This window comes from Monodelphis domestica, chromosome 6 (genome assembly GCF_027887165.1).
Source record: "Monodelphis domestica isolate mMonDom1 chromosome 6, mMonDom1.pri, whole genome shotgun sequence".
NCBI lineage: Eukaryota > Metazoa > Chordata > Mammalia > Didelphimorphia > Didelphidae > Monodelphis > Monodelphis domestica.
In genome coordinates, this window is record NC_077232.1 from 31,882,618 (window position 1) to 31,896,640 (window position 14,023).

General features: G+C 42.9%; 1 protein-coding gene across 10 annotated transcripts in view; it reads right to left on the reverse strand.

Moving 5' to 3' along the window:
• The window catches only part of ALKBH3 (alkB homolog 3, alpha-ketoglutarate dependent dioxygenase), a 50,718-nt gene extending 39,811 nt beyond the window's left edge, over positions 1 to 10,907 (reverse strand). Inside the window, exons 1-5 of one of the 10 annotated variants that reach the window (XM_056801920.1) lie at positions 10,567 to 10,659; positions 9,350 to 9,435; positions 8,115 to 8,233; positions 7,710 to 7,816; positions 2,364 to 2,398 (exon numbers count right to left, since the gene is read on the reverse strand). In XM_056801920.1, the coding sequence (XP_056657898.1) occupies positions 2,364 to 2,398; positions 7,710 to 7,816; positions 8,115 to 8,193 (221 nt within the window). In that variant the 5' untranslated portion in view covers positions 8,194 to 8,233; positions 9,350 to 9,435; positions 10,567 to 10,659. Of the gene's footprint in view, positions 1 to 2,363; positions 2,399 to 7,709; positions 7,817 to 8,114; positions 8,234 to 9,345; positions 9,436 to 10,343; positions 10,460 to 10,514 lie in introns of those variants that run through there. The other 9 variants (XM_007497345.3, XM_007497346.3, XM_007497344.3 and 6 more) reach the window with 9 other exon arrangements.
• Positions 10,908 to 14,023: the final 3,116 nt, after the last annotated feature.

Genomic DNA, 14,023 nt, shown 5'->3' on the forward strand with positions numbered 1-14,023 from the left:
CCAGATCTGGACTTCACATGTTTTGAATACCAATGAACTAAGGAGGTGATTGCTATGGAAGAATAAGGTAGTTTTGATAAATGAACAGAAAGCTCCCCCAGTTTCCTCATAGCTTTTTTTTTTTTAATACCCTTACTTTCTGTATTGGAATGGATACTATGTATTGGTTGCAAGGCAGAAAAACAGTAAGAGCTAGTGACTTGTCCAGGGTCACACAGCTAAGAAGTGCACAAGGCTAAATATGAACCCAGGATCCTCCAAGTCTTTAGGCCTGGTTCTCAATCTACTGAGCTACCTAGCTGCTCCCTTACTTGCAATTTTTTTTCTTGTGATAACTAATCTTTTTATTTATATTCTGAAATTTTTTATTTAATTAATTAATTTAGAAAATTTTTCATTCGTTACAAGAATCATATTCTTTCCCTCCCCTCCCATTACCCCTTCCTGTAGCTGACACGAAATTCCACTGGGTTTTACATGTGTCCTTGATCAAAACCTATTTCCATGTCCTTGATGTTTGCACTAAGATGATCATTTAGAGCCTACATCCCCAATCATATCTCCTCGACCCATGTAATCAAACAGTTGTTTTTCTTCTATATTTCTACACCTGCAGTTTTTCCTCTGAATGTGGATAATGGTTTTTCTCGTAGATCCCTCCAAATTGTTCAGGATCACTGCATTGCCACTAATGGAGAAGTCCATTACATCAGATTGTACCACAGTGTATCAGTCTCTGTATATGTTTTCCTGGTTCTGCTCCTCTCACTCTGCATCAATACCTGGAGGTTGTTCCAGTTCACATGGAATTCCTGCAGTTTGTTATTCCTTTGAGCACAATAGTATTCCAGCCATTAGTTGTTCAGCCATTCCCCAAATGAAGGGCATCCCCTCATTTTCCAATTTTTGGCCACCATAAAGAGCGCAGCTATGAATATTCTTGTACAAGTCTTTTTCCTTATTATCTCTTTGGGGTACAAACCCAGCAGTGCTAAGGCTGGATCAAAGTGCAGATAGTCTTTTGTCGCCCTTTGGGCATAGTTCCAAATTGCCCTCCAGAATGGTTGGATCAGTTCACAACTCCACCAGCAATGAATTAATGTCCCTACTTTGCCACATCTCCTCCAGCATTCACTACTTTCCTTTGCTGTCATGTTAGCCAATCTGCTAGGTGATACCTCAGAGTTGTTTTGATTTGCACCTCTCTGATTATAAGAGATTTAGAGCACTTTTTCATGTGCTTATTAATAGTTTTGATTTCTTTGGCTGAGAACTGCCTGTTCATGTCCCTTGTCTGTTTATTAATTGGGGAACAGCTTGATTTTTTTGTACAATTCATTTAACTCCTTATAAATTTGAGTAATTAGACCTTTGTCAGAGGTTTTTATTATGAAAATTGTTTCCCAATTTGTTGTTTCCCTTCTAATTTTGGTTCCATTGGTTTTGTTTGAACAAAACCTTTTTAATTTGATATAATCAAAATTATTGATTTCACATTTTGTGACTCTAAGTCTTACTTGGTTTTAAAATCTTTCCCTTCCCAAAGGTCTGACGTGTATACTATTCTGTGTTCACCTAATTTACTTATAGTTTCCTTCTTTATATTCAGGTCATTCACCCATTCTGAGTTTATCTTGGCATAGGGGGTGAAGTGTTGATCCAAACCTAATCTCTCACATACTGTCTTCCAATTTTCCCAGCAGTTTTTTATCAAATAGTGGGTTTTGGTCCCAAAAGCTGGGATATTTGGGTTTATCATAGACTGCCTTGCTGAGGTCACTTACCCCAAGTCTATTCCACTGATCCTCCTTTCTGTCTCTTAGCCAGTACCATATTGTTTTGAAGACTGCTGCTTTATAGTTTGAGATCTGGTACTGCAAGGCCACCTTCCTTTGCATTTTTTCCCATTATTTCCCTGGATATCCTTGATCTTTTGTTCTTCCAAATGAAATTTATTATAGTTTTTTTCTAATTCAGTAAAAAAGTTTTTTGGTAGTTCAATGGGTATGGCACTAAATAAGTAAATTAATTTGGGTAGGATTGTCATTTTTGTTATGTTAGCTCGTCCTACCCATGAGCAATTGATGTTTTTCCAGTTGTTTAGATCTAGTTTTAATTGTAAGGAAAGTGTTTTGTAGTTGTGCTCATATAGTTTGTGTAGATAGGTGACACTCCTCAAGGCTTCCTGAACTGCTTGGGGGATTCAAGCTACATCACTAGACCTCTAAGAGCCTTTCCTACTCCAAGATTCTGTGATTCATCAACAGTAAAGAGAAAACAAATGTCCAAATGGGGACAGTATTTACAGGATCTCATTATCTGCTCATTACAGTAAGGTCAAGATCAAGCAGCACAGTACTCACTCGATCATTTGTGGCTCTGGGATCCGACGTACAACCTGCAAAAAACAAGCATGGCAGATTGAAGAACTAGAAAACCATTCTAGTATCCTGAATTCACAGCAGTGTTCCTATTCTGCATGGTAAAAGGGAAAAAGGAGTTAGCATTTATTTTGAGCCTAGTAGAGCATCTGGTCTGTGGTCAAGAAGCCCTGAATTTAAATCCAGCCTCAGGCTCTTATTAACTATATGATGCTAGGCAAAGTCACCTAACCTGTCTGCCTCAATTTTCTCAACTGTAAAATGGGGATAATAACAGCACCCACCTCGCAAGATTACTGTGCCAATCCAATGAGATAATATTTGTAAAAAAATTAGCACAATGCCTGGCATACAGCATGTGCTATACAAATGTTAGCTATAATCACTCTTCTTATTGTATGTCAGGTACTGGGCTAAGTACTCTTTAAAAGTATTATCTCATTGGATCCTCAGAATTCTGTGAAGTAGGTGTTGTTACAATCTTCATTTTACAGTTGAGGAAACTGAGGCAGCCAGAATCTAAGTGACTTGCTAGTATGTCTAAGACTGGATTTCAAGTTTTCCTGACTCCAGGTCCAGTGCTCAGCAGTGACACCAGTTGACTCACTATTTATTCTGTTTACTATATTCATTCCTCCTGAAATGTTCTTAGTTTAAAACCAAGCCTTCTTGGGAGGACCAACTCCTAAACTATACTACAAAATAATCATCACCAAAAAATGTGTTCCTGGTGAAAAGATTTAAGAGGTTGAATGAAAGGAGAGATAAAATCCTCCACCTACAGAAGCAAAAAAATCCTACAATTTCATGTTTGATAAACTGAGTATTTGACAAAAACTGCTGGAAAAAATAGAGCAGTCTAGCAGAAAGAAAATTTATAGCAGCACCTCACTCCACAAATCAAGATAAGTTCCAAATGATCTGGATATAAAAAAATCACATCATAAGTTAGAAGAGCAAGAAAGAATGTACCTTTCAGATCTATGGAGAGGGATAGAAAGGATCACAAAATTAAAAAAAAATTTTGCCTAAATAAATCCAATGCATGTTAAGATTAGAAAGAAAATAGATACATGGGAAAAAAAATTTGGCAATAAGTTTCTCTGAATTGGGTCTCATTTCTACAACATATAAGGAAGAGATTCAAAATCACAAGAATATGAGGTCCATTCCCCAACTGATAAATGGCCAAAAGACATGAACAAACAGTTCCACAGGGTAGAAATCTAAGCTACTGATGATAGTCATGTGAAAAAATGTACCAAAATACCAATAATTAAAGAAATGCAAATAAAGCAACTATGAGGTTTGACAAAAGATGACAGAAGAGAAAAATGACAAATGACAGAGAAGAAGGAAAATAGACACTGTTGGAGGAATTGTAAATTGTTATAGCTATTCTGGAAAGCAACTTGGAATCATGCCCCAAAAGTCACTTAACTGTATATACTTTTAATTTTTAAACCTTTACCTTATGTCTAAGAATATTATGCATTGGTTCCAAAGTAGAAGAGCAGTAATGGATAAGCAATGAGAGTCAAATGACTTGCCCAGGGTCATACAGCTAGGAAGTGTCTTGAGACCACATTTGAAGCCAGGCCCTCTTGACTCTAGGTCTCTCTATCCACTGAGCCACCTGGCTGCCCTTGTGCATACCTTTTTGACCTAACAATAGCATTACTAGGCCTATACCCCAAAGAGATCAAAGGCAGAGGCAAAGGATTTGTATGTATAAAAATATTCATGGCAGCATTAATAACCTGGAAACTAAGGAGGTACCCACCAATCAGGGAATGCACAAACAAATGATGGTAGAGGAACAGAATGGACTATTACGGAGTCACAAGAAATGATAAAAGGAGAATTTCAGAGCAAACTGGCCATGAACTAATGTAGAGTGATGGGAACAAAATCAGAAAACCAATTTATACCCTAAGAACACTTCGAAAAAGGAAAACATTGAGAAGCTTTAGAATTCTGATGGACAAAACCACGATTCCAGAGAACCAATGACAAAGAATGTGACCCAACGCTTGACCAAGGTAAAGAAGAACCAAATGTGGGGAGGTGCATTTTTTGACAGGATTATGGGAATTTATTCTGCTTGATTTACAAAGGCTTGTTTTGCTTTTGTAAACCCTGGGAGTAAGGAGGAGGGAGAAAGTAAATGCTTGTTAATTGGGTAAAAAAAAAAACTAATCCAAAAAATGAGCAAAAATTAAAATGAGGCCTTTTGATTTGAATTCTCATTTTTGCAGAGTCCCCTTGGGCCTATTCTTCTTACCCTACTTGACATATGCAGAAAGCTTTCTTGGCAGGTATATTTGTGAAAAGGGAGGATGGGGGAGGCTGAGGAAAAGGCAGTAACACCTTCAATCAATACAACTTGCCAGTTAGCAAACAGCTCTAATAAATGGCTCTGGGGAGGAGGTTGACACCAACAACTATTCCAAATTGAAGCTTTTCCATTACTTGGGGATTTCATTTTTTTACTACAATGGGGAACTGCCAATTGCTGCTCTGAACTTAAACTCTGCTCAGTGGGTAAAACACTGAACAATAAAGTCAACAAACACTTATTAATAAGCCCATTATGTGCAAAGCTCTGGGCCAGATGCTAGGAAACAAAGAAGAAAAAGAGCCTGCCTATCCTGAAGGAGATTCTAATTCAGGAGGGAAATAAAGCAGGAGCCAAATAACAGTGTGTTAGATTAGGAGAGATTGGGGAAAAGGGGGCAACTTCTAGCTGAGGGAGAGCAGAGGGGTTTCAGGAAGAGGGTGGCAAATGAGCACGGCCTTGTTGGAAAAAAGATGTCTCTAGCTGGAGATGTCAAGGGCCTCTTTCCATTACTGGCAGGGAGCACAGATCACCAAATGGCAAAAAAGAAAGGCCCTCTGAAATGGTCATATGGTGGTCATGAGTCCAAACCCTCAAGGTCAACCATTTTAAAAGATAAAGCAAAAGCCCAGCCGTTAGGTGACTGGCCCAGCCAGAAGAGCAATAAGCAGCAGAGGCAGGATCTGAAGCCAGCTATGTCCTCTGACCCCTTTCCTGCAGCTGCCCAAGCCCAATGCCAACACACCTGATCAGACTCTCAAGACTCCTTCCCTGCTGTAGTATTTTAGTTCTACCTATTCTTCCAGGCCCAGCTTAGGTATTGCCTCCTCTCTGCAAAAGCACCAAGGTAGAAGAAGAAAGGGCCCCCCAGAGCAGCATGGCAGAGTACATGTAAGAGAGCAGTACAAGGGAGGAAGTCTGCGGACTCATCCTACAGGAAATGGGGAGCCATGGGAGATTTGTAACCAGGGAAATGGCCTGGTCACATCTCTAGCTTAAGGTTCCTTGGCAAAGTGAAGGCTGAGGCTGCTTCTCTCTCCCTAAGCGTCTTCCCATCATCTCAGCTGAAGACTTCTTTCCTTACTTTCTGGAGAAAACGGAAGCAATCCCTCTTCACCTCTCTTCCTCTCCCAGATCTCCCTCTCCTCCTGGACTCCAAATTCTGCTGAGGTGATCCCTCTCCTGTAGCTGTGAGCCCAACAGCTCCCAACTTCAACATCATTCCTCGCCTCTCCTAATCTTCAAGAACTTCTATCTACTATTTCCTTCCTATCTGCCTTTAAACCTGCCCCAGTTTCTGCCATTTCTAAAAAAACTTTCACAGGAGATAGATGGGAAAAAGTAAGAGTCAGCCCTGGCAACGAGGAAGGAGGCCAAGGGGAAGAAACGCATCCGAAAAATGAAATTTGAGCAAAATGGAAGGAATTCATGAAATCCATCAAAAGCTGACCAGGGCCACTGCCAGAATGTTAATAACCTAAGGATGGATGGCGAGATGCACTGGAACCTCCACACATCAGTGCGCTCTCGCGAGCAAAGCCAGGGCCTATCTGACTTGTACGTCTTTCTTTTCCAGGCTTAGTTATCTAATGGGTATGATAGGAGCCAGGTGTGCCTGTTGCAGGTTTCTTATCAAATGCCCTGAAGTGCCCAGGGCTAGTTTTTACTACCTCATTCTTACACATTTACATAGCATATCACCTGCTGAACTGCTCACTTCCACCTAACCCACTTCTCTCCAACCACAGTCAGCACCTTAATTAAGGTCACAATCCTGTCACCTCTGGCCTGGACAATTTCTTTTCTTTTAAACTCTTACCTTCTATCTTAGAATCAATATCAAGTATTGGTTTGAAGGCAGAAGAGCAGTAAGGGTTAGACAACACAGGTTAAGTGACTTGTCCAGGGTCACCCAACTAAGACGTATCTGAGACTAAATTTGAATCCAGGACCTCCCACCTCCAGGTCTGGCTCTCTATGATTTAGCCACCCAGCTATCCCTGGCCTGGATTATTTCAATAGCCTCCTACTTGGCCTCCCTGCCTCAAGTCTCTCTCCATGCCACTCCAATCCAAACTCCACACAGGGGCAAAAGAGATTTTCCTAAAGCTCAGGTTTGAACAAATCTCTCTCCAACTCAGTAAAGTCCAGTGGCTTCTTATTACACAAGCTAACTCCCTTTCCAGCCTTCTCATATCTCACGTTACTTCCTCTTTGAATCCTTACAATTTCATCACTCTCCTTTCCTTATTGTCCCTCACACAAAGCACCCCATTTCCTGCCTCTGTGCCTCTGGATACATATCCCCCAGCTCTTCAATGTACTACCTCCTCTCAGAATCCAGAGTCTTATTTAAAACTTAACAAAAATGGGGCAGCTACAGTCTCAATGAATAGAGTACCAGGACGGGAGTGGGGAAGACCTGGGTTCAAATGTGGTCTCAGGGGGTGGCTGGGTATCTCAGTGGATTGAGAGCCAGACCTAGAGATGGGAGGTCCTGGGTTCAAATCTGGCCGCAGACACTTCCCAACTATATGAAACTGGGCAAGTCACTTGACCCCCATTGCCTAGCCCTTACCATTCTTCTGCCTTAGAACCAATACCCGGTATTGATTCCAAGATGGAAGGTGAGGATAAGAAAAAAAAAAAAACTTAGCACAAACACCAACTTCTACAGAAAATCCTTCCTGACCTTCCTTGCTGTTGGCTCCGCTTCTCACCTCCCCAGCCCCTGCTAGAAATCACTTCGTACCCAATTTCTATATATTAATGAAGTCTGACCCCACATGTTTTCTCACACCCCCCCCCCAAATGGAAGCTCCTTGGAGGCATGGACAGTTTCCCGTTTGCCTCTGAATCCCCGGAGTCTAGGACAGGACTATCTGGTACCCTTTAGCTATTAGGGTTAACTGCTAGCTAGCCCTTTTCCTTAGTAGTAAATGCATTTTAAATCTCTCTGATTCTTCAGCAGAGCCTGAAGGGATACTCACCTCTTCTTTTGGTTCTTCATATACAAATTGTTTTTCTGGCAGAGGCAACTCCTTTTTCATCCAGGTCTGTCCAAGGCCTTGGTGGGGATGGCTTTTGGCCCTGAATGCTGAAGTAAAGGAAAGAACCGTTTCAGATTAAGGATAACACCAAACAGCTGAGCACAGGGGCAAGCTGGCTGCCCTGCACTCACTAAGCAAGCCTGAAATCTTCCTCACTGGTGTTGGGCCTCTCCATACAATGCCTTTGGGTGGTTGGGGTAGACAAAGGACTTAAGGGTATGTGTCCTGAGAGGTTTCAGGGCAGTAAGGAGAAGGGAAGGCTGGTGACCTCCCCCCAAGTCTTCCATCACCCAATTACTCAGGAGGCATTCTAGGATGTGCTAAGGCCCAGCCCCATAGCCTTGCCTGGCTGCCCAGGAGCCTGACTCTTGGCAGGACCAGCCCAGCCACCCTGCACTCTGACTCTTCGTCTCTTGTCATCCATGCTCCCCAAAGGGCTTTCTGCTCTTCTGGGTGTTTTCTCCCTGAAGCAAAAGGAACAGAATCTTTTAGTAAGAACAACTCAATTCATCAGCATCTGATCTCCTAGGATCCAGCAAAGAGTGGGCTTTCATGCATACTGATGAAGAAGGCAGGAAGAAGACATATAAAAATAACAATGACCCAAAGCAGCTGGTGACAAACAAGGAGAATTCTGAGGTAAGAGCTTGGATAAATCTGAGATCGTTTTTTTTTTTTTACAGGGGGAGACCTTCATGGAAAATATAAGACCTGGACAAAGCCTCCAAGGGATTTCAGTATGATAATGGTGTTGGGCCAGGAATAAAATATGTTCCCAGAAGATGATAGCAGCTGGAGACCTCAGAGGCCACTTAGTCCAATCCTTTCATTTTAGAGCAAATAGGGAGGCTATGAGCCTGCCCAAGGTCACAGAGCATCAGCGCAGGAATGATGCTGCCTCCGAATGAACAAAGATAAAGAGGAAGACAAAGGGCTGTTTAGGCAGATGTCCCCGAATAAAGTTACAATGTTATATGCTTCTGGGAATATATTGCTTGAATTTCACTATATACTTGTGGCCATTTTATCTTGAAATGATACTGGTTGTTCCAATTCCAAACACAGCTGCCTTCATCCTCACCAGTCATAACTCCCATGCAGTCCTATATGCCAGTAAGAGACAAACTCTAAACTTGGTGCCCGCTATAATTATGGTAACAGACCTAATCCTCAGCAGCCCCCAAGCTTCAAATATGAGCTCCTTTTTTGTTTGTGCGTACAGGAAAAGAAACAGATCATGTAATTTTCTAATGGCAAATCAATAATTATTTGGACATATTTGATGGGGTGGTCCAGAGTTCCCACCGGTGGAGGGAACTACCAAAAGGAGACTAACATCTGCTCTGCAACTTAAGAGTCCCAACAAACTGTCCAAGAAAATGGATATGGTTAAGTGACTTGTCCAAGGCACCACTGCTAGTATGGGTCAGAGGTTTGGATCTAGGCCTTTGCTTTTTAGGAAGATTCAATACCCAACATACCAAAACACCTGTTAAGGAGAGGCAGATTTGAATTCAAATTTTACAAACTCCCAGCTTTATATGAGGTGTAAATCCATATCATAAGAGTAACTTACTAACACTCTAGAAAGCAGATGAGATCATGTAAACTGGCTGGAGGCTTTTGGCAATACACATTTTCCTCTGGAATATACAAAGCAGACAAACTGCAAAGAAAAATTAGAAGGAAAAAGGTATGAAAAGTGTGAAAAGAAATCTTGGTATCTATAAAATGTCATTAAGTTCCCAGAGATCAAGAGACACTAATACTCTGGGCCCCATAATAGCACTGTGTTTTATTCGTCTATTATCATCAGCATCATTAACGTTCACATTACTAATAATATGAAGGCAATGTGGGGGCAGCTAGGCGGTCTTAATGGAAAAAATTTGAACCTGGGTTCAAATCTGGTTTACAACACTTCCTAGCTGTGGGACCTTGGGCAGGTCACTTAACCCCAATTGCCAAGCTTTTACAACTCTTCTGCTTTGGGACTGACACTGTTTAAAAAAAAAAGGCCAAAAGAATGAAGAGGCAGGCAATGTGGCATAGGGCAGGAAGGGGGGCAGCCTAGGAATCCAAAAGCTCTGGGTTCAATCGCTAATTCCTATATCCACGGTGTTACCCAGGACAAGTCCCAAAATGCCTTGGGGCCCCAAGACTGTAAGTAACATAGTACAGGGGAAGGCGTACTGGTCTTGGGTTCCAGCCCCTTGCCACCTCGAGAACTCGGTTCCTGCAGGACACGTGCCTGACACCAAAGTCCCTTCCAGCTCTCCCACACACCCCCAGTGCATTTGTGCAGTCCATCATCCTGGATGAAGTCACAAGTCGAGACCCCTCCCCTACACTGCCATGGATTGCAGAGCTTCTTTCCATTCTTCTCACTTGGGCCCAGTACCTGGCCTCAGGGTGGGCACTATTTATTAATGTACCCATTTCACGGTAGGTGAAATAGAGGCTCGGTGAGTCGAGGCACAGATTCGTATCTAGAAGGGACATCGGGGTCACGTCCACAAGCAATGATTTAGCGCCTACTGGCAGAAAAGTCCCCGGTCTCCCTTGGGAGCTTACGGTCTAGCCAGGAGATTTCCCATTTCCCGGATGAGAACACTGAGTCTGCGGGGCCGTCCCTCCTCCCTCTACTCCAGGGAGCCGCAGGACGGAAGAGCCCCGCGGGAACCAACCGCCTGCGGCTCCGCTAATGGAGTGGGGGAGATGCTCAGGCCCGGGGCTCGCTCTCACCCCCATCACGGCAGCTCGACCCTCCGCCCCGGCGAGTCCAGCCTACACCCACCGGCCGGGTCTGCGAAGACTTCCGGCCGACCCCGCCGGCTGCTTCCGGTGCTGGTGCTCCACTGCAAGCGTCCGGGCTGCAACCGGTTCTTTAGGTCTAGAAGGACCGCCTGAGAGGGAGGAGCAATCGAGAGAAAAATAGGACAAGGGGAGGGGAGTGGGTGGGAAAGAGACCGAGTAGACGACAATGGGAGAGGGAATAGGTGAAAGGGGAGGGGGAAAGTGGAAGATGGTAGAGGAAAAGCAGAAGGTGGGGAGAGAGGGAGAAGGTGGCAGAGATGGGGAGAGAACCAGGGGAAGAGGGAGAGAGAGAGGAAAGAGGAAGGGAGGGATGGAGGAATTGGAAGGAAGAAGGAAGACTGAAAGGGAAGAGAAGGGATTACAGGAAGGAGAGGAAGAGAAGAAATCTAGGAAAAGGGAGAAGAGAAAAAGAGCTAGAGTGGAAAACGAAGAAGAGGAAGGGAGGACTGAAGGTGGGGGAGGACAAGAGGAGGAGTGGAGGGGTAGGGGGTATCTAGACCTGGGGCTTCTCTTTGCCAGGCCTGGCTCTATACACTGAGCTGCCCCCAAGAAATTCCATCTTCAGAAATTTGTCTGGCCCCTTCCTATCTTGGTGACCTGGTTAATTTCTGTGAACCCCATAGGGCCATAGACCTTGAGCTGGAGGGCCTGCCAGGTCACCTGGTCCCAGCATCCCTCCTTTTATGGATGAGGAAAGTGAAGTTCACAAGGGTGAAAGCATTTGAGGAAATAACAAGGAAATTCAAATCTTTCATCTGTAAAATTTAGAATACTTGGACCACACAGATAACAGGTAGAACAAGCTCTTCCAGCATTACAAAAATGAGTGCTATTTTTCAGTAGTGTCAATTTGAAATCTGGAGACCCCAAGTTTGTCCGGGTTCCTCAGAGAATTCACCTAGAGGGAGATCTCAGACTTAGCCAGTTCAGAGTGAATAATAGACTTTAAGGTGCTTAATGGCCCTTCTTGGGTGGAACTAGCAGACCTAATCAAATGTTAGGTTTTGTCTTGGGTAGTCTTCCCCATTGTATCAGAGACCCTCTCCCAGGAAGACCCACACCTGGGCCAGGACCATCCTTTTAGTATCCATTGTTAGTAGCCCCTTCCCTTATACCCTAGCCTCTGGCTATGATTCCTTTACCGAGCTTGACTGTATCCCAGTCAGTATAGTTTGAACACTCCCATTTCCTTGTAGCTATACTAATGTCAATCATTTTCCCCTGCCCCTGGATCCCCCAAATGGTATATAGGTCCCCAAATTCTTTTGTTCCTCAGAATTGTCATTCTAGCTCAGTTGGCTCTCCCAGGAGTCAGTGAGCAGAGCCTCAAGTTTCAGGTCTCTTTGTGGAGGTTTAATTTAGCACCGAATCCCTTTCCTTGATTAAAGAGTATTTTTTTTCCTATTTAATAGTTGTTGGTTTTTTCCCAGTTAACAGAAGCAATGAGATCTAAAGACCCCCTCCCCACCAAGTTTAATCAGCTTGAAAGCTGGAGACCCCAAGTTTACCCTATGAAAAGGGAACCTTTGTTCTCTTTGTCTAGTTGGAGTTAACTTAACTATAACTTAAGTACCCCTACTGAGTACCTCACTAGATTGTGAAAATAGAATTAATTCTCCTTTTGATTGAATCAACACAAGTTTGAACTAGGTGGAGGAGCTCACAGACCACTTAGAGAATTCACACCGTCAGAAATTCAATCATCCAGGATGTATATTCACCTCTTCAGAAAGTGAGAAATCCTTGTCACAAATACTGCCCCCTGGGCGGTGCTAGGCAATTTGGAAGCTATGATTGGCCCTCGTGAAAAGGGGAAGGGACAAAAAGCAACTATAAAAGGCCCTGAATTTCTGGGACTAGAGAGTCAACTTCAAGAAGAAAGTTGGTTTAAGGAAGAAAGTCAGCCTCCGAAGGGAGTCACCTTTAGCTCACTTGGGTGAGTGGATAGCTGGCTTTCTCTTCCTGTTTTCTGGAAAGAGTTTAATTCTGGTTGAAGGTCAACAAGTCCTGGCTGAGTTGAGCACCAGAGCAATATTTAGTTAGATAGGTTTCATAGATAGTCTTCTCTACCCTTTTGTGTTTCTCTTTTACTCCTTTTGTAAATAAAAGATATTAAAACCATTTCAACTTTGAGCAATAATACTTTGAATCAGGACCACCATAATTATTTATAATTTTCATACATTTTAGTCAAACCATTAATTTTAATCCTTATAGCCTTGTGGGAAATTTCAGATTTAGCAATTTCAGACTGAATAATAGACCTTAAGATATTTAATGGCCCTAGTTAGGTGGCATTAGCAGACCTAAATCAAATGCTAAATATCCTTCTGTCCTATAAGTTTCTCCTATAGTATGAGTCCTTTCCCAAGTGGCCCAGTCCTTATCTGGATTTTTCCTTTCAGTATCCATTGTAAGGCAGGTGCCCTAGCCTCTGAATATGGTTCCTTTCCCAAGCCTGTCAATATAGTTTGAACACTCCCATTTCTTTGTAGTCATGGTAAGGTCAGGCAATCATATTTCCCTGTCCCTTGCTTCCCCCAAAGCTATAGAAGTTCCCCAAATTCTTTTGCTCCTCGGAGCTCTCATCTAGCATGGTGTCACTACCAGGGATACTGTCCCAGAGTCCCAGGGTGTGTAGACCCTGTAAAGTTTTTTGGTGCTGGGTTTTGGCTGAAATATTTGGACCTATCCCTTTCCTGATTAAAGTCCTGGGTTTTTCTGACTAGTTCTGTGTTATTTCCAAGTTAACAACATTTATACATGGTATTGTAATGCTGACCTTCTCAAGGGAGTAAGAGAGGGGCAGGAGGGAAAGAGGGAATTTGGAACTCAGCATTTTTTAAGATGAATATAAAAAAGTGTAAAATGTTATCAGGAAATATTTAAATAAACAAACATATATTTAAAAAACACTTGTTGATTTTAGTAACGTAACCAAAGGCACATAGTGAGTCAATGGTAAAAGCAGTCCCAAATCCCCAAACAAGACCGATCAGAAGACAGACCTAGGTATAAAAGACCCTGTCCACCTTTGCTCTAGGTTTTTGGTTATGGAAAGAGGCTACTGAGTCAGTTTACTGATTACCAACAGACTAATAAATTGATCATGCTCAGATCACTATGCAGGTTTACCTTAGTTTTTTGTTTTTTGTAAACACTTACCTTCCGTCTTGGAGTCAATGATGGTAAGGGCTAGGCAATGGGGGTCAAGTGACTTGCCCAGGATCACACAGCTAGGAAGTGGCTGAAGCCAGATTTGAACCTAGGACCTCCAGTCTCTAGGCCTGGCTGTCAATACACTGAGCCACCCAGCTGCCCCCAGCTTACCTTAAATTTGGAGCTTAACAGATCATTTTAGACATTTAACTGTGGAGCCCTGGGAAAGTTAACTTGTCTTTTAGATCTGTAAAATGGAGATAATCATGGAACCAACC